The following is a 21,459-nucleotide window of genomic DNA, read 5'->3' on the forward strand; positions in this document are numbered from 1 at the left end:
ACCTGCTCCCATTTCCTTCTCAGGGTTTGCCTTGAGGATCTCCTGGTCCCCTTCAGAAACACTACTTCCCTCCTCCTTTGCACCTCCTGTACTAATGCCACCAGCACAGCATCAGAAAACCTGGGAGACCTCACTCCACTCTGCTGCTCCACTTGGTGTGCTTCCCCTTGTAGCCACTTCCTCCACAAGCAGCAGCAGCTTCTGTATAATGAGTAGGCCTTTAAGAGGAGTAGACAGCATTTAAGACATGCAGACCAACTGAAACATGTGCAATCCACACATGCTGTTTGACCCCTTGTTGAGTGTGCAGCTAGCCAGCAGCTCATTTAATGCTGGGCTGCGCGCTGAAATCATTGTCTCAGTAGCTGCTTGTGGACAGCCCGAATGGAGCAAAGAAGTACCGGATGCCTCCTCCCTGACTCCTCCTCCCGGGTGGCCTCCAAATGCCTAGTTTCAAGGGCTGTGCCCTAGTGAGATTGTGGAGAATGCAGCAAACCATCAGGAACTTTGACACCTGCTCTGGTGAGTGGTGGAGGGCTCCCCCTAAGGGGTTCAGGCAGTGGCTTGCTCCATGATGTTCCTTGTGGCTACAAGGCTCTTCTTGTAGGTGCATTTTCCTCGCATGGTCGGGTTGCAGATGGGTGTCATGAACCAGGTGTACAGAGAATGTCCCTTGTCATCAAGCAGCCAGCCTCTGGTCCTTTGTGGTGGCCCAAAGACAATGGGAATGGTTGACTGCCTCTGAATGAAATTGTTGCCAGGATAGTGAGCATTTACTGACATGATATTCTGTGCATCAGCTATATGTTGTCGGAGTGGTATCCCTTGCAAGAGCCACTTGCATGCAGTTGATGTCTCCCTGCACCATTGACAATCCTGCTACTCTGGTAGAGCCATGTGCCCATTCCTCTTGCTTCTCTCTAGGAAGAGAGAAGATGATCAAGTCTCCTCTCCTGGTGTACAGGGCCTCCGTCAGCTCCCTGATCCAGCAATGGATAGTAAACTGGTAAGTTTTGGCTATGGAAGGATCCGCTTGCATAGAAGTTGAGACTGACAGTGACCTTGACAGCTACTGGCATGCCATCCTCATACTGCTGTGCAGCTGTTGGTTCTGTTGCAGGAGGTGGGACAGTTCAGTGGCCACTTCTTTGGTGCATCATAGGCACCTCACATGTTGCTCCTGGCTGAGGTGGAGGTAGGAGAAGTGCTCCCTGACTATCCTTGGTGGGTAGGGCCTTCTGCTGATCCCTCCGTGCAGAGCTTCCTCTCTTTGCAGCCTGTGCTCCAGAGGGGCTTGCAACTATAACCCCCATAACTTCAGCAGGCTTTCTATTGAACAGAACAGAAATCTCCTCTGACCTCCCTGGCAGGATGCAGCAACACTCAATTCAATCTTCAAAAAGTTACCAAAACTCTTCCAAGAACACAGCACAGTGCTTCCACAAACTGTGCAAGAGCAAAAGTAATTCTAAAGCATCTCACCTGCAAGTTGGATGCCTGGCCCTTTAAATAATGCTAACGGTGGTGGGGGAGGCAGTGAGTGAGGATGGTGGGTCCTCGTGCAGCTGGATGCATGTCCAGCTGTGAGTGGATAAGAGAGGACATTAACGGACCTGCACAGCCCAAATTGGCAGAACATACGTCAAATCTGAAGAGGCAGATTATTGTCACATTCTCCTCACTCTGTGTGCTCCTGGTACAGGCACAGCACGTCTGCACTTATGCACTGTCAGTTAGGATGCATTGCTGGCCAGAGATGGCAGGAAACATTCCAGCCACTGCTTTCAGCTTCTCTGGTTTCCATAGCGCTGGTTCCAGCGATGCTACAGAACCGAATTTTATGGCCATAGACTTTCTCTTAGCTTTCAAAGGATTAATTCATTCAGTAATTGTCTCAAAATTTAAAACATTACATTGTAAGAATAAAGAAAATTGGGATGAGAGGGTTGTCCTATGGTGAGAGGCTGAGTAAATTGGGCCTATATTCCCTGGAGTTTGGAAGAATAAGAGGTGATCGCATTGAAACATACAAGATTCTGAAGGGGCTTGACAGGGTAGACATTGAGAGGTTGTTTCCTGTGGCTCAGGGGAAACAGGGGCTCAGTCTCAGGATAAGGGGGGTTGCTAATAGGACTGAGATGAGGAGAAACCTCTTCAAAGGGTTGTGAATCTTTGGAAGTCTCTACCCCAGAGGGTTGTGGATGCTTCATCGTTGAGTATATTTAAGGCTGAGATAGACAGATTTTTGGTTTTCATGGAAGCAAATAATATGGGGAGCAGGCAGAAAAGAGGAGTTGAGGCAAAAGATTAACCAAGATCACACTGAATTGCAGAGCAGGATTGAGGGGTGATATTATCCACTCCTGTTCCTATTTCATACATTCTTATGTTCTTAAATTTGGAATGTATGGCTCTATGTATTTCATTTACCCCTTTATCTACATAATTGTATTGTGTTATTGAAAGTTACTGGATGTTTTGAAAGTTGCAAAATACATTTACTACTCAAATAGGTTATCATTGCTTTAATCCAAAGTATACATCTCCCTTAAAAATACAAAGATCTGTAATTCTATTCTTTTTCCTACTTAAAAGACTTTGTACATATATTAATTTGTGTCTCTGTTTAATACTGTTGACATATATAATTTTTATCATTTATAGTTTCATTAGCATATCTTCAGCATAGACGAAGTAATTATTGCCCATCACAGTAGTTATTTTACAGTTATATTGGTTAAGCTGGTGTTTTCTGTTCAACTGCAGCATGAGTTTAGCCAATATAATACTTGTTCTTGGATTATCTATTGCAGACGCTACATGAAAGCAAAATCACACTCGCATACTGAACAAATTAAATATTAAAATAATTCAAATAAACAGGATTTAATTTACTACTAATACTTAAGAAAAATACATACAAATCGAGATATAAATAGAACAATAGTACAACAAAAGGATGCTAAACCATTTTATATTTCACAGTTTTGGATGACTTCCAAAGTACATTTTGTCAGTTGTGTGTCATCTATCATCAATAGTAAAATGAGTGTTATATTCCATAGTCCCAGCCTTTTTACTCTGCTCCATAAATTACACCTCCACATTTAGTATTCTGCAAAAATTAAGCAATGTATATGGAGTAGTAACATCTTAATCATTTAAATTGCCATGATGAAATCTGAAAATCACACTTTAGTATGGGTCAATGCATTCATTAGATTAAATCACATTCGGTAGACATATTTCTAGAATCTTCATATTTTGTTGTTAATATTCATGTATTATAAGCCGGGTGCTAGTAAGGTGAGCATTGGTCCTCTAGAGAGTGCGTCTGGGGAAATAATAATGAATGACAAGGAAATAGGGGAAGTGTTGAACAGGTATTTTGTGTTAGTCTTCACTGTTGAAGACACTAAAAACATCCTAAAGATACTTTCAAAACAAGAGGTAAAAGAGAGGGGAGAATGTAAAACAATCACAATCACCAGGGAAAAGATACTGGGAAAACTATGAGATAAAGGCTGACAAGTTGCCAGGACCTGTCGGCCTACATCCTAGGGTCTTAAGAGAAGTGGCTGCAGAGATAGTAGATGCATTAGTTGTGATGTTGCAAAATTCCCTAGATTCCAGAAAGGTTGCAGTGGACTGGTAAATTGCTAATGTAACACCTCTATTCATGAGAGGAGAGAGACAGAAAGCAGGAAACGAGAGGCCAGTCAGCCTATTATCTGTCATAGGGAAAATGCTAGAATCATTATTGAGGAGGTTATAGCAGGACATTCATAATGCGACCAGGCAGTCAACATGGTTTTGTGAAAGGGAAATCGTATTTCACTAATTTATTAGAGCTCTTTGAGGAAGTAACACACAACGTGGATAAAGGGGGACATGTAGATGAGGTGTACTTGGCTTTCCAAAAGGCATTCGATATGGTGCCAGATCAAAGGTTAATACACAAAATAAGAGTTCATGAGGTAGAGGTAAGATAATAGCTTGGATATAGGATTGGTTAGCTAAAAGGAAGCAGAGAATAGGGATAAATGGGTCATTTTCAGGTTGGCAGGATGTGACTAGTGGAGTGCTACAGCATCAGTGCTGGGGCCTATTTTTTATTCATTCATGGGATGTGGGCATTGCTGGCGAGGCCAGCATTTATTGCCCATCCCTAATTGCCCTTGAGAAAGTGGTGGTGAGCTGCCTTGTTGTACCGTTGCAGTTTACGTAGGGTACACCAACAGTGCTGTTAGGAAGTGAATTGCAGGATTTAGACCCAGCAACAATGAAGGAACTGTGATATAGTTCCAAATCGGGATGGTGTGTGGCTTGGAGGGGAACTTGGAGTTGGCGGTGTTCCCATGCATCTGCTGCCCTTGTCCTTCTAGGTGGTAGAGGTCACGGGTTTGGAAAGTGCTGTCTAAGGAGCCTAGATGCATTGTTGCAGTGCATCTTGTAGATGGTATACACTGCTGCCACTGTGCACAGTGGTGGAGAGAGTGAACGTTTGTGAATGGGGTGCCAATCAAGCGGGCTGCTTTGTCCTGGATGATAGAGCTTCTTGATTGTTGTTGGAGCTGCACCCATCCAGGCAAGTGGAGAGTATTCCATCACACTCCTGACTTGTGCCTTGTAGATGGTGGACAGGCTTTGGGGAGTCAGGAAGTGAGTTAGCCACCACTAGATTCCTAGCCTCTGACCTACTCTTGTAGCCATGGTATTTATATGGCTACTCCAGTTCAGTTTCTGGTCAATGGTAACCCTCAGGATGTTGATGGTGCAGGATTCACCAATCATAGAAATATTACAGCACAGAAGGAGGCCATTCAGCCTGTTGTGTCTGTGCTGGCCAAAAGAACTAGCCGCCCAATCTAATCCCACCTTCCAGCACTTGGTCCATAGCTTTGCTGGTTTCAGCACATCAGGTGCATGTCCAGGTACCTTGAAAAAGAATTGAGAGTTTCTGCCTCCACCACCATTCCTGGTAGTGAGTTCCAGACACCCACCACCCTCTGGGTGAAAAGGTTTTCCTCATATCCCCTCTAATCCTCCTACCAATCACCTTAAATCTGTGCCCCCTGGTAATTGACCTCTCTGCTAGGGGAAACAGGTCTTTCCTGTCTACTATATAGGCCCCTCATAATTTTGTACACCTCAATTAAATCATCCCTCAGCCTCCTCTGTTCTAAGGAAAACAACCCTAGCCTACCAATTTTTCCTCATAGCTGCAACTTTCGAGGCCTGGCAACATTCTTGTAAATCACCTCTGTACTTTCTCCAAAGCAATTATGTCCTCCCTGTAATACAGTGACCAGAACTGTACGCAATACTCCAGCTGTGGTCTAACCAACGTTTTATACAGTTCCAGCATTACATCTATGCTTTTGTATTTTATACCTCGGCCAATAAAGGAAAGCATTCCATATGCCTTCTTTACCACTCTATCTACTTGTCCTGCCACCTTCAGGGACCTGTGGAATGCACTCCAAGGACTCTCACTTCTTCTACTCCTCTCAATATCCTCCCATTTATTGTGTATTCCCTCACTTTATTTGCCCTCCCCAAGTGCATTACCTCACACTTCTCTGGATTTAATTCCATTTGCCACTTTTCCGCCCACTCAACCAAACCATTGATATCCTTCTGGGGTCTATGGCTATCCTCTTCACTATCAAATACATGGCCAATTTTGTGTCAGCAGCAAATTTCCCAATCATGCCTCCCACATTTAAGACCAAATCATTAATATATGCCACAAACAGCAAGGGACTCAACACTGAGCCCTGTGGAACGCCACTGGAAACAGCTTTCCATTCACAAAAACATCCGTCGACGACTACCCTTTGTTTCCTGTCCCTGAGCCAGTTCTGGATCCAACCTCCCACATTCCCCTGGATCCCATAGGCTTTAATTTTACTGACTAGTCTGCCATGTGGGACCTTGTCAAATGCCTTACTAAAGTCCACTGCACCGCCCTCATCAATCCTTCTTGTTACTTCCTCAAAAAACTCAATTAAGTTAGTAAGACATGACCTTCCCTTAACAACTCCATGCTGACTATCCCTGATTAATCTGTGCCTTTCTAAGTGGCAGTTTATCCTGTCCCTCAGAACAGATTCTAACAATTTACCCACCACCAAGGTCAGACTGACCGGCCTATAATTATTTGGCCTTTCCCTCGCACCCTTTTTGCCATTGAATGTCAAAGGGAAATGGTTAGATTCTCTCTTGTTGGAGATGGTCATTGTCTGGCACTTGTATGGAGCAAATGTTGCTTGCCACTTATCAGTCCAAGCCTGGATATTGTCCAAGTCTTGCTGCATTTCTACAAGGACTGCTCCAGTATCTGATGAGTCGCAATTGATGCTAACATTGTGCAATCATCAGCAAACATCCCCACTTCTGACCTTATGATTGAAGGAAGGTCATTGATGAAGCAGCTGAAGATGGTTGAGCCTAGGACACCAGCCTGAGGAACTCCTGCAGTGATTTCCTGGAGTTGAGATGATTGACCTTCAACAACCACAACCATCTTCCTTTGCGCCAGGTATGACTCCAATCAGCGGAGAGTTTTCCCCTGATTCCAATTGACTCCAATTTTGCTGGGTCTCCTTGATGCCATACTCTGTCAAATGCTGCCTTGATGTCAAGGGCAGTCACTCTCACTTCACCTCTTGAGTTTATCTCTTTTGCCCATGTTTGAACCATGGCTGTAATGAGGTCAGGAGCTGGGTGGAACCTGAGTGGTCCCTGGCAGAACCCAAACTGAGCATCACTGAGTAGGTTATTGCTAAGAAAATGCTGCATGATGGCACTGTTGATGACATCTTCCATCACTTAACTGATGATTGAGAGTAGAGGGATGGGGCGGTAATTGGCTGGGTTGGATTTGTCCTGCTTTTTGTGTACAGGACATACCTGGGCAATTTTCCACATTGCCGAGTAGGTGCCAGCATTATAGCTGTACTGAAACAGCTGGGCTATGGGTGCGGCAAGTTCTGGAGCACTAGTCTTCAATACTATTGCCAGAATATTGTCAGGACCCATAGCCTTTGCAGTATCCAGTGCCTTCAGTCATTTCTTGATATCACGCAGAGTGAAACAAATTGGCTGAAGACTACATCTGTGATGCTGGGGACTTCAGGAGAAGGCCGAGATGGATCATCAACTCAGCACTCCTGGCTGAAGGTTGTTGCAATGCCTCAACTATTTACAATCTATATCAAATAACTTGGATGAAAGGACCAAATGTACAGTAGCTAAATTTGCAGCTGGCACAAAGATAGGTAGGAAGGTAAGTTGTCAAGAGGACATAAAGAGTCTACAAAGGGATATAGATAGGTTAAAATTTGACAGATGGAGTATAATGTAGATAAATGTGAACTTGTCCACTTGGGCAGGGAGAATGAAAAAGCAGAATATGATTTAAATGGAGAGAGACAGCAGAACTCTACAGTGCAGAGGGATCTGGGTGTCCTGGTACATGAATCACAAAAAGTTAGTATGCAGGCACAGCAAGTGATGAGGAAGGCAAATGGAATGTTGGTGTTTATTGTGAGGGAAATGGAATATAAAAGTAAGGAAGCTTTGCTATAGCTGTACGGGGCCTTCGACCACATCTGGAGTACTGTGTAGCGTTTTGGTCTTCTTTCTTAAGAAAGGATAAAATTGCATCAGAAGCAGTTCAAAGAAGGTTCAGTCAACTGATTCCTGGGATGATGGGGTCATTTTATGAGGAAAAGTTGAACAGGTTGGGCCTATACCCATTGGAGTTTAAAAGAATGAGAGGTGATCTTATTGAAACATATAAGATCCTCAGGAGATTTGACAGCGTGGATGCTGAAAGGATGTTTCCAGTTATGGGCAAGACTAGAACTAAGGGACACAGTTTAAAAATAAGGGAACTCCCATTTAAGACAGAGATTAGGAGAATTTTTTTCTATCAGAGGGTCGCTTGTCTGTGGAATTCACTTCCTCAGAGAGCAGTAGAGGTTGGGTCAATGAACATATTCAAGGCAGAGTTAGATAGATTCTTAGTAGACAAAGGAGTCAAGTGCAGACAGGAAAGTGGAGTTGAAGCCACGTTCAGATCAGCCATGATCTTATCAAATGGTGGAGCAGGCTCGAGGGGCCGAATGGCCTACTCCTGCTCCTAATTCGTATGTTCGTAAGATGACCAGTGGAACAGTATGTGGAGGCTAATGGAAATCAACAATAAGAAACATTGCAAATTTGAAATAACTTGTTTAGTTTTGTATAGATTGTATGTAACATTGTATGCAACATTGTATCACTGTATTTAGAGACTTAAAATCGGCATAGTTTAAATATTTACCACTTGGACTGATGAACTAAAATGAAACCTCTTGATTCTCTAATTTTCTAAAAGTAAATAAAAAGTGCAGAACATACAACAAAACAGCTGTAGCCTTGAATAATGGATGTGGAACACTGATTACTGCCTCTTGAGAAGCAATGTTGTAACTTATATACTGGACCGATATGTTCTTTCATTGTTACAGTATTTACCTACCAAGAACACACCTACGGCTGTTCCTATGATGAATCCTGCTACAACATCTGACCAGTGGTTTCGATATTCCGCTACCCTGTTTATTCCAGTCAGAAATGCCAAACACATGAGGCCCAAACAGAGGAGAGGTTTTGCAAGTCTTGTCCCATTGGCTTTCACTGTACATGTGATATACATCTAAAAGGTACAAAGAGAATTAAATTGCAATGTTAAACTTTTTTTATACATCACAATGATTCCATGCTCTATTTAAGACCCTTTAACCAGAGGCTAAATTTCCATACAATTTGATAATTTTACCTCCCTATCCAGGGATACAAGAGAACTGGTTCAACGATGTATATTTGGCAAAATGAGATCGTAGTGGAGATTGAAAAGAAAAAATAATAGAGTAAGTAACTGCACACTTTTTTCAAGATTAAAAATATATGTAATTCAATCAGAAAAAACTGGAAACACTCAGATCAGGCAGTATCGATGGAGAGAGAAATAGTTGACTTGCATCAGAACTTCTGTTGAAAGGTCGACCTCAAACATTAACTTTTGTTTCTCTCTCCACAGATGCTGCCAGACCTATGGAGTGTTTTCAGCATTTTCTGTTTTTATTTCAGATTTTTAGCATTTGCAATATTTTGCTTTTGTGTTAAAAGTTATGTGTTCCATACATCGTAGTATAGCATATGTTGCATTGATTTTTCATGTGTTCTAATAAATATCAAATGTATGATATAACTCGTGAGCTTGTTTAATATTTACCACAGCACATTTTCAGTAGTCTATTTGCCAATTTCAGGCACATTGGGCTGAATTTTATTGGGCGGCAGCGCCCTTTGAACTTGGAGGGGGACCCACATTCGCCAGCCACCGTTGAGCCCCCGTGATATTAATTGCAGGGGCTCATTAGAATCACGGCGCCGAGCCGCCCTCCCCATATTATGTGGGGAGAGGCGGGACATTCAGCGCATTGGGAGAGTTTTTGACAGCTGTACAGCAGGTGTTGGGGCCCTATTTTAAGTGCTCCAGCACCTGCTTCCTGACAGCTGTCAAAGAATACTTACGTGAATGCTGAAGAGTGGGGCTGTTGTCAATCTGGCAGCAAAGCAGAAAGTGCTGCAGAAATCCAGCAGGTCAGGCAGCAGCCATGGGGAGAGAAGCAGAGTTAACTTGTACAAGTTCACAGGCCTGAAAATTAACTCTACTTCTCTCTCCACAAATGCTGCCTGACCAGCTGAGTTACCCCAGCACTTTCTGCTTTGCTGCCACATACTTACCCTGCTGTGTCCCAGTGTCCTGTGAAGTTGCGAACCTCTTCGCCCACTCAAGAGTAACATTCCTTCTTGTAGGTGTGCCGTACCTGTGTCAAAAATCTTAATTTTGCACATTCCAGGACGTGAGACTTAAATATACCATAAAAGGTATGACAGAGGTTTACAGAGAAAACACTGACACAAATGGGAATGCACAGGTGTCACAGAAATGTAAATTTGTCTTTCACTAAATGTTCCTCACCAACATGTGTGTCCCTTTCTCTGTGGGAATGATGTGTGCCAGAATGTAGTGCCAACGTCACATCCCTTTGCACCGTTGGCCCTTCAGGAGAGCCAACGCATGCAAAAACATCATTGCCATGCCACCATTACTCTTGAGCATCTCCATGGACTCAGTGACATGGACATTGACTCAGTCAGCTGCTACCTCTAATGGTTTACACAGGGATGCTGCAGATGTAGACTGGGGCACAGCAGATGAGCGAGCGTGATGTGTATCTTGCAGAGCTCATGTCGGTTCCTATGGAGCCGAGAGCCTTTGTCTCATAAGCCACTTCCGTACATCCCTAGCTCACTGTTAGTCTTGCGTGCAGAGCCTGGCTGCCATCTGCCCTCCCATGCGTCTTTCATGTTGTAGGTTTTCAGCGTCCTCATAGTTTGAGGAGGAATCCTGTTGATGTCTCTCCTCATCATGCCAGGCCTGGCCTCTATTGGGTGCGTAGTTGTGCAGAGCAGCAAAGAAAGGAGCTGGCCTTTTAGGCCTGTAGTACAGGACATCACCCTATCCATCCACGTATTGGAGATGCTTTTTCAGCATGCTGATCTCCTGCTCAATGGTGGTTCATGTAGCTCAGTGGCTGGTGTTGTATCTCTCCTCTGCAGCAGTGGTGGAGTCTCTCACTGATGTTGGGAGCCATGTCTGCAAAGGATAGCCCTTATCTCCAAGAAGCCACTCCTCATCTGAGCCAGTTCAGTGAACAGCAGTGGCAGCCGTGACTGGCACAAGACCCAGGTGTCATGGCAGCTGCCTGAGAAGTGGTCACACATTCGCTGCAATCAGCCGCGGTGTTCACATACCAGCTTCACCTAGATTGAGAGGGCTCCTTTAATGGTGATGTCTGCAGGTGGTAGCCTGGCAGTAGGCCTCATGGCCACATGAGTGCAGTCTATGAACATTACAACCTATGGTTCTCCGGAAATGGTGCCAGAACCACTGGCCCTCTGGGCCTGGCTGTGAGAGTCCGTCCTCAAGCGGACATCCTCACTGGCCCTCCGGTGCAGGGCATTGGTAACCTCCCTGATGCAGCAGTGCGCTGCTGACTGTGTGACCGCACAAAGGTCTCTGGTGGGCCCCTAAAAGGCTGCAGAGTTGTCAGGCTTGACAACCACTGCCACTACGAGGAACAAAGGCATCGGATGTTCACCGGAGCCCATGGGCTGCAGGGGGTCATCCTTGAGCAGGGCACAGAGATGTGTCACCACCCTCTCTACATGCACAATTTCCTCTGATACTGGTGCTCTGACATCCAATGGCATGTCACGTGGGGCCTGTAGATGCACGGCAACCGTAATGGCAGGCTCCCCTTGGGGCCTGCTGCTCATGACCGGGGGTCTCTATATGGATCGCACCTGCCTGTTGGTATTGCCTCTGGTGCATACAGATCCTCGCGTGCAGAGGATCACACAATGTAGGATGAGCCATACCTATTTCCATGTGATAAATAAAGTTGAGCACTGCATGTCTTCGAAGGTTTCTAACAGGGCACGGATTGGTGTTGACGGGTACATCAGCTGCTTTCCTGGATCAAATATGTGGTGCGCCATGGCATTGCCCATCTTGGCCAATACTCAGAGTGGCACAGCATGACTACATCAAGATCCTACCTGCTGAATCAATTGCCCCCACCATCCATAAAACCTTCATGCTGCTGCCCTTCCTGGCACCCTCCCCACGCACAGGGTGCCTAGTGTGCCATTGCCCCCTCACAAACACAGAGCGTACACTGTTAACGGAGGGATGGTACATGGTACCTCCCTTCATGCCAGCACAGCTTTCCCTCTAGTAATCCTAGACCCCCTCCCTTTAAGAATGCAGAGTTAGACCCCTGTGCATCCTCCCTCCCTCCTCCCTTCTGTAATGCAGAGTGAGGACCCACCGGCTTTTCAGATCGTGAACGGGATGGCAGGTGACGGCCGCCCGTTCAACAGAAAATCTGGCAGTGTCGGTGGAGAGGCGGTGGGCTGCATAATCAGCATAGGTAAGTAAGCATTACCATATGCTAATTGTGGTGCCGCCGCCATGTGACGGGGGGGGGTGGTGGCCGCACCGAGGTCCCGTCGCCGCTGGTAAAATGCGGCAGGCCCGTCCCGACGTCGGGTGTGGAGGCGGGCCTCTCCATGCAGCATTTTAGTGGCCCCTGCGCCACAACCTCGGTGTCGAGGGGCCAGTAAAATTCAGCCCATTGTTTGAGTGCATCTGTCTCCGACAATCTCATCATTTACATATAAATAGTGGAGACGTAAGATTGTAATGCATGGTAATAAATCAGGAAATAAAATCTGGAGATAGAGTCTACTTCATGGTCTTCGAGAACTAAGACATTTCAACTGGCAACTGTAGCTATAATAACAATAACAAATGACCACTTCATCAACCCTGAACGGAAAGTCATGTGGCAGAGACAGCCAAATGAAAGTACTCCGACATTGGGTAATTGCAACAAAAAGCTTAAAATGCAAAGTCTCTTTGGAAATACGTCTAGTCACATTGTACAAATAAAATTCACATTTTCAAATTCAAATGAAATCACAGCACAACTTCAGGTAGAGATTAACTTCAAGTCTAGGAACTGGCAGAAAACCTAAAATGGAGCTTGATGGCAAAAACTTCATTTCAACTTCATTTTACTTCATGAGGTGTGGGAAAAAAATAACAGTGCCAGTAAAGCATCTCAAACCTTTTTTTTCCCAATCTTGATTAAAAACACATTAATTTGATGAGAAATTTGAATGTTTTGTTCACATTTTATTAAAATACAAGCAATTTTTCAAATCTACTTAATTCTTAAGAGCTTGCTACATACAATTCAAACTAAACAAAATCATATAACATGGAAGGAAAAAAAAATCAACCAGGCCTTTTTAGTGGAGGCCCGCCCCCCCGAAAAAAATTATTATCCCAATATAAAAGACATACATTTATATGCAAATATAACACATGGTTAAGATATTTAAATGTGCTTTACATACAATGAATTACTTTGATGCAGTCATTCTTACTTTGTGGGTGGACAAGGCAGCCATTCAGTACGAGAAAATGAACTGCCCATTTATCTGTGTTTAATGTAGTAAACGTGGGGGGATTCTGATTTTACAGAGACATGGTAAGCACATCAAATCAGCTGTTGTGGACAGCTATTATGACTCTGAAATTAATTTGCCAGTCTGCCATTGTATCTCTGGCCGGATTATGGGCAATCTCATTGCAAAAAGTCAGGGAGGTGGGTATTCCAGGTCCCCCACCACTTCTAGAAGAAAATGATTGGTCTTGTAAGGGATAGATCTTCTGCCCAACTCTTACAAGACCAATGACGCCAAGAAGCAGAGCCAGGGCAGTGATCCCATGGCAGTAGTTCCCACTTCTTTGGCTCAAAAAGTAGACAGCATATTACCAGAGACCAATATAACCCGAGAAATGAGGCAACCAGTCTCCAAAAATGCTGGAAATACTCAGCGGGTCAGGGATCATCTGTGGACAGATGAAGGTAGGCTAAATGTGGGGTTTTCATACAGAAAATAAAGATAAACCTTTTCCATTGGCGGGTGGGTCGGTAACCAAAGGACACAGATTTAACTTAATTGGCAAAGGAACTAGAGGAAGATAAGGAGAAATTTCTTTACATGGTGAGTTGTCATGATCTGGAATGCACTGCCTGAAAGTTCAAGAAATACATTCATTTACCTTTAAGTTTCCTAAGTGCTTCTTATATTTCCCTTCAAAATGACACCTATGTAAGGCGAACAGCTATAATATAAAATAAAAACAAGAAATGCTGGAACCACTCAGCTGGTCTGGCAGCATCTGTGAAAAGAGAAGCAGAGTTAACGTTCCGGGTCAGTGACCCTTCTTCGGAACACGTTCAGTTCCAAAGAAGGGTCACTGACCCGAAACGTTAATTCTGCTTCTCTTTTCACAGATGCTGCCAGACCTGCTGAGTGGTTCCAGCATTTCTTGTTTTTATTTCAGCTATAATATAAATATTGAACAAAGCAGCAATATTGCTAAAATCATTAGCATTGGCTATTTATGACAATTAATCAGTAAAGTTTAAATACATTAGGAAATGTCATCAGGCACAAAAAGTAAGTCTTACTCAGGTAATAACTTTGATCTAACAATGACATGGTGTAACTCTACATATGATTTTCCACGTTATGGCCACCATTTTCTATACATTTGGGGCTATTTTAATTCACATTCAGTAATTTCCAGTGACTGCTTGAGCTGATGGATACATTTCTTTTTAAATGGTGCAGTTAATGGCTGTAGGAAGAATGATAGGATGCAAGAAATTTACTTACTGCCAGATATACTGCTGCATACACACTTAAAGCTGCCTCTTTGGATGGAAAGCTTTTCCTGGCTTTTGTAATGGCATCTATGTTGCCAGTGCAGGCCTCTTCACTGTTGATGAATTGCACAGATTCATGCTGACAGCCGAGTGCTGTGTAATTGGGTTTACAGACTGAGAGAAAATGGGGGGCTAGATTTCCCGTCACCACTTGTCCAGCATTTACAAATATATCAGTAGCAAAAAGTCCAAATGCATAAACTCCTGTGAAAAAGATACCGAAAAATAATTACAAAACAAAATGTATTTGATTTAAAATCTCAAGTAAAATAGTTAATTTGTAATATTTTTTGCTAAAATGTACAATTTTCACTGGAAGTTAAACTTAGCTAAACACGCTTGGTATTTAAAACTCATTCTGCAGTTCGAGTTGCTCATTATTTGATCGCTGTGTATTTGCTTCTGTGGCCCTATCAGGTATTGTCATTTCATCTTTGTGTGCAATATACAAGAAGCATTTTTCAGATGGTGAAATGAAATGTTCCTATTTATGTAGATATGTTGTCATAGCATAATTTGATTATGCCAACTGTCTGATGAGCTTCAAAGCAGCTCAACAGATTTTCTATTTGAGGACTCTACAACTAGTAATGAAAAATGATAGTTATATAGATAGAATTAAACTTGAGATGAATAATGACTGTATTACAAGAAACATCTACTTGAACCCCTAACCCAAACTCATCTATTTAGTAGTTTAATAAGACAGGGTGAAAGGTGGAGTGCTTTTCACAGGGCAGGAGAGGGGAGTGGCATGGGGGGAGTGGTTTGAAGGGAGTGCATTTGTGCTTATTAAAGGACAGGAATGTTCAGGTTGGGGAATTAACACCTTCACCTTTTATGTCCAATATCCACAGAAAGGGATATAAAGGTTGGCATGGCACAGCTAAAGGCAAAGGAAGGCTTTTCCTGTTTTGACCCAACCACAGAAGAGCTTTCTTACCAGAAAGATCAAATTCAGAAAACTTAGCTAACAAAACTTAAGTTTGGAAAGAATCCTGAAACAAATTTAAAATAAGTTAGTAAGGGACAACTCTCTTAAATAATTCTCTCCCTTCCCACACATGTGCGATCTTATAGCTGGGAAGTAGAGAGTCATGGTAAAAGCCAGACCAATGAGTGAACACTCAGATTGGTTTAAAAAAAGAGTTTAATAGAAGAATAATTGATGCCATCTGCCCACTAATACTACACACAGCTAAATCATAAAATAGTTTTCTGTTGAATACTTTGGTATTTGTCTCATATCAGTTGAGAAATATCAACCTATACTGGATGCAATTGTGGCAATGAGAAGTAATTCAACATATTTACCCAGTTGGTTCCTGCAAGGTCAGAGATTTCACAAGTTTATCCAATGATGGCTAACTCTGCAGTTTGAACATCTACATGGTTTCAAGTAACAACGCTTACATGAGAAAGAATTTGATATGCCAGATAAGTCATGCTTGAGGCTTCACTGCTCACGCTCCAAGTGAAATTGTTGGATTGATACAGAATGCTAAGTATTTATGGAGCTGTTTTCATGTTTCTGACATAAACATATCTGAAGCACTAACAATATTCTTTGCTGCTCTCATCGTGATATGATGATGGGGCTATAGACTGGAGACCATGACATATGTCCCACCATAAAATGTTACTGAACTACGCAATGGCAATTGTTATGCTTAACTTTAAGAAATTTTTAAACCAACTTGGGCACTCTCGATCTTGAGATCTGTGTGGCTTAACAGGCATGGGAAGAGCAATCTGAAAATTGTTCAGTAAGAAGATTGTTGAGTTTATCTTCTGAACAAAGAACCCCAGATATACAGAAGCCCAATGCCTAAGGAAAGAAAAACATAAATATTCTTTCCAAGTTCAGCTTAAGGTTCAGGCATAATGTGAAAAAGTCCACCATTTCAAAAAGAACTCTTCAGATTTTCAAAAAAGTCAAAATATAAATGATTAAAATAAGTACAACAGTTAACAGCCATGGTAATGTGGACCAACGCAAACAGATGGACCGCTGGGTTCAGCACTACCTAGAACTGTACTCCAGGGAGAATGGTGTCACTGAGACTGCCCTCAATGCAGCCCAGCCTCTACCAGTCATGGATGAGCTGGACATACAGCCATCCAAATCGGAACTCAGTGACGCCATTGATTCCCTAGCCAGCGGAAAAGCCCCTGGGAAGGACAGCATTACCCCTGAAATAATCAAGAGTGCCAAGCCGGCTATACTCTCAGCACTACATGAACTGCTATGCCTGTGCTGGGACGAGGGAGCAGTACCCCAGGACATGCGCGATGCCAACATCATCACCCTCTATAAAAACAAAGGTGACCGCGGTGACTGCAACAATTACCGTGGAATCTCCCTGCTCAGCATAGTGGGGAAAGTCTTTGCTCGAGTCGCTCTGAACAGGCTCCAGAAGCTGGCCGAGCGCGTCTACCCTGAGGCACAGTATGGCTTTCGTGCAGAGAGATCGACTATTGACATGCTGTTCTCCCTTCGTCAGATACAGGAGAAATGCCGTGAACAACAGATGCCCCTCTACATTGCTTTCATTGATCTCACCAAAGCCTTTGACCTCGTCAGCAGACGTGGTCTCTTCAGACTACTAGAAAAGATCGGATGTCCACCAAAGCTACTAAGTATCATCACCTCATTCCATGACAATATGAAAGGCACAATTCAACATGGTGGCTCCTCATCAGAGCCCTTTCCTATCCTGAGTGGTGTGAAACAGGGCTGTGTTCTCGCACCCACACTTTTTGGGATTTTCTTCTCCCTGCTGCTTTCACATGCGTTCAAATCCTCTGAAGAAGGAATTTTCCTCCACACAAGATCAGGGGGCAGGTTGTTCAACCTTGCCCGTCTAAGAGCGAAGTCCAAAGTACGGAAAGTCCTCATCAGAGAACTCCTCTTTGCTGACGATGCTGCTTTAACATCTCACACTGAAGAATGCCTGCAGAGTCTCATTGACAGGTTTGCGTCTGCCTGCAATGAATTTGGCCTAACCATCAGCCTCAAGAAAACGAACATCATGGGGCAGGATGTCAGAAATGCTCCATCCATCAATATTGGCGACCACGCTCTGGAAGTGGTTCAAGAGTTCACCTACCTAGGCTCAACTATCACCAGTAACCTGTCTCTAGATGCAGAAATCAACAAGCGCATGGGTAAGGCTTCCACTGCTATGTTCAGACTGGCCAAGAGAGTGTGGGAAAATGGCGCACTGACACGGAACACAAAAGTCCGAGTGTATCAGGCCTGTGTCCTCAGTACCTTGCTCTACGGCAGCGAGGCCTGGACAACGTATGCCAGCCAAGAGCGACGTCTCAATTCATTCCATCTTCGCTGCCTTCGGAGAATACTTGGCATCAGGTGGCAGGACTATATCTCCAACACAGAAGTCCTTGAAGCGGCCAACATCCCCAGCTTATACACACTACTGAGTCAGCGGCGCTTGAGATGGCTTGGCCATGTGAGCCGCATGGAAGATGGCAGGATCCCCAAAGACACATTGTACAGCGAGCTCGCCACTGGTATCAGACCCACCGGCCGTCCATGTCTCCGTTATAAAGACGTCTGCAAACGCGACATGAAATCGTGTGACATTGATCACAAGTCGTGGGAGTCAGTTGCCAGCATTCGCCAGAGCTGGCGGGCAGCCATAAAGACAGGGCTAAATTGTGGCGAGTCGAAGAGACTTAGTAGTTGGCAGGAAAAAAGACAGAGGCGCAAGGGGAGAGCCAACTGTGCAACAGCCCCAACAAACAAATTTCTCTGCAGCACCTGTGGAAGAGCCTGTCACTCCAGAATTGGCCTTTATAGCCACTCCAGGCGCTGCTTCACAAACCACTGACCACCTCCAGGCGCGTATCCATTGTCTCTCGAGATAAGGAGGCCCAAAAGAAAATGTGGACAGCAAAGGCAATATTTATTTTATTTAGAGATACAGCACTGAAACAACCCTTCGGCCCACTGAGTCTGTGCTGACCACCAACCACCCATTTTATACTAATCCTACATTAATCCCATATTCCCTGCCACATCCCCACAATTTTCCTACCACCTACGCTAGGGGCAATTTACAATGGCCAATTTACCTATCAACCTGCAAGTCTTCAGCTGTGGGAGGAAACTGGAGCACCCAGCAGAAACCCACACAGTCAGAGGGAGAACTTGCAAACTCCACACAGGTAGAACCCAGAATTGAACCTGGGTCACTGGAGCTGTGAGGCTGTGGTGTTAGCGGCTGCACTGCCCAATAACCCTTAGCTATCATGTTGAAAGGTCAATTATTTCTCAAGAATTTCACCCAGTGGTTTAAATGGAAAATGCAGAAGTGCTTATCAACTGAAATGTCACTTTGATCTTTAAAGGCCAGAAAGAAGGAAAAGAAAGATTTGCATTTATATAGTGCCTTTCATGATCTCTGGATGATCAAAAGTGCTTTATAGCCAATGAAGTAATTATTGAAATGTAATCACTGTTTTAATGCATGAAGCACAACAGCTGATTTGCACGCAGCAAGGCCACACAAACAATAATGAGGTATATGACCAAGAATCTTTTCTTTTATGATGTTGATTAAGGGATAAATAATAAAGAGGGCAGTGGGTAGAATTCCCCTGCTTTTCTTCAGGATAGTGCCCTGGGATCTTTTTAGTCCACCTACCACTCTTTACCATCTCATCCAAAAGACAGCACCTGTTCAATAGAAGATAGGGCTCAATGGCAATACAGTTACATGGGTCACAGTTAGAAATGTTTACAGAGAACTCCATCTGGAAAGGAAGTGATAAATTAAGAAAAAAAGATATCCACTCTTGCAATAATTGTGTTCAAGCACACAGGATTTTTCCTCATTCATAGGATAACACTGGGGTTGAAATTAGTCATAGACAGTGGCACAAAACGGCTGATAGCGAATTGGTAGCATATTTTAACCCAGCCGATTTTCTTTCCCATTGATGCTGTCCCATTGATTCTCTCCTCCCCAAAGTGTTTCCAGCCCTCCCTTTCAGGTGCTGCTGTAGGCCATCTCAAATGGTCAGCTACCTACAGCAGCTTGATTACTGCTGGTAGCTGCTCTCCTGTATTTAAATGAGCTCCAATCACAAATATCAGTCAGGTCTTTCACCAACAACATGGGGTGGGTGGAATAGACATCCTACCCAATCTGTACTATACATGACAATCACCCACTGCAGGACTAACACTGCTGAGTGTCTTTGTATAACCTTACAAACCAACTGCAGGTTTATTTATTGGAACTACTGATTTTCTGTTGGCTGTTCAGTTTGGAACAAACAGATGCTTTGTATTTACATTTCATGCGCTCAGATTCTAGTGCTAGTGGAAGCCAGCTGCTTGTTGTGAACAGGCTGAATTCATTCTGAAGAGTTTGTGTGTGTGGGAGGACAGCCAGGCTGAAAGAGAAGTGCTGGGGGAGAAAATTATCCCCAAAAATGGATCACATTAGGCACACATGGAATACTGCTTTTTTCTTCTGGCTGGCAGAAGACCAATAGGATTTGCAGCACATATGCTGATTGTAGTCTACTTGGCTGAGTGATAGTACTCTTGTCTCTGAGTCAGAAGGTTATAGGTTCAACACCCACTTCACAGAGCTAAGTATATAATCTAGGCTGCTACTGCTGTGCTGGCAGAGGTACTCTTTCAGATGAGATGTTAGGCCAATCTTCTGTGCATCCTTTTAAATGGTTCTATGTTTTTTTTTGAAGAAGGGCAGGGGAGTTGCCCTGGTCAGCATTTATCCTTCAACCAACAGCACCAAAAACAGATGATCCCATTGCAGTTTTTGGGACCTGGCTGTGCACAACTTGGTTGCAGACTTTGCAACAATGGCAATACTTCACAAGTACCTTATTGATTGTGAAATGCTTTGTGACATCCTAAGGTTGAGTGAAAGGTTCCATATAAATGCAGTTTCTTTCTTTACTAAGGGGACGAATGACGTCACTGCCTCTTATTCTTCAGATACCAGACTAACGTGTGGGCTTGGGAAGAAAGGGAACGATGAACAAGACTAACTTTGTACAATTTCATTAAAATACTAGTGACGTTGTAAATTGCTTTTATATTTAACTTTTAGATTTACAAATCAATAAACGATGCCATATTTTTCAGCAGAGTTTTGATATATTACACAGATTTAGCAAATGATATTCTGCCATTCATACAGCTTACAACATATTCAATTTAATCAAAACTTGGACGCTTATCATCCAAATATACCATCTTTCTTTTGTATCATGGGAAATAGTTCCTTTGTACAAATATGTTGAAAGGAAATATTAAGTAAGATATAGGTAGGCATTAAGGTTTTGATGTTTTAAGCATATAATACTGAGGGGACGTAGAGATGAAGTCACATAATCGCTTTCACTTTACTTTACTTGCTCCTCAGGTCCTGTAGTTAACAAACATGATCATTTCAGGTGTCAGCATAGTTAGTAGCACTCTTACCTCTGAGTTAGAAGGTTGCTGGTTCAGGTTTCACTCCAGGGATGAACACATAATCTATGCTGACACGTCTGTGCAATTCTAAGTGCTGCACTGTTGGAGGTGTCATTTTTTTGGATGAGTGATTAAACCCCTCAGTTGGATGTATAAGATCCAATGGCACTCTTCAAAGAAGAGCAGAGGAGTTCTCCTGATGTTCTGGCCAACTCTTAGCCCTAAACCAACACTTAAAACAGATGATCTGGTCATTTATTTCATTGCTATTTATGGGACCTTGCTGTGTGCAAATTAGCTGCTGTGCTTTCTACATTACAACAGTGACTACATTTTGAAAAATACTGGAGCAGTGGTGTTAACAAGACTTAGACTGGTCCAGAATCCTGGACCTCATTTAAACCCTGTTGGCCAACTTCCCACCATGTGATGGGTGGGGGCGCAAATTTTCAGCAGGGAAGATTACACAATTCTGTTTATTTATGGTCAGAAAAGAGTTCAGAACAAATATTACTCCAGCAGGCATATTTTAAGTTACTTGCAAGTAAATACCCT

General features: G+C 43.4%; 1 protein-coding gene across 1 annotated transcript in view; it reads right to left on the reverse strand.

Moving 5' to 3' along the window:
- Window positions 1-21,459, reverse strand: part of LOC137372493 (phospholipid phosphatase-related protein type 5-like) — a 114,047-nt gene that overhangs the window by 20,597 nt on the left and 71,991 nt on the right. The window contains exons 3-4 of the mRNA XM_068036362.1: window positions 14,380-14,633; window positions 8,531-8,707 (exon numbers count right to left, since the gene is read on the reverse strand). Of these exons, the coding sequence (XP_067892463.1) occupies window positions 8,531-8,707; window positions 14,380-14,633 (431 nt within the window). The remainder of the gene's footprint in view (window positions 1-8,530; window positions 8,708-14,379; window positions 14,634-21,459) is intronic.

This window comes from Heterodontus francisci, chromosome 8, assembly GCF_036365525.1.
Source record: "Heterodontus francisci isolate sHetFra1 chromosome 8, sHetFra1.hap1, whole genome shotgun sequence".
Lineage (NCBI taxonomy): Eukaryota > Metazoa > Chordata > Chondrichthyes > Heterodontiformes > Heterodontidae > Heterodontus > Heterodontus francisci.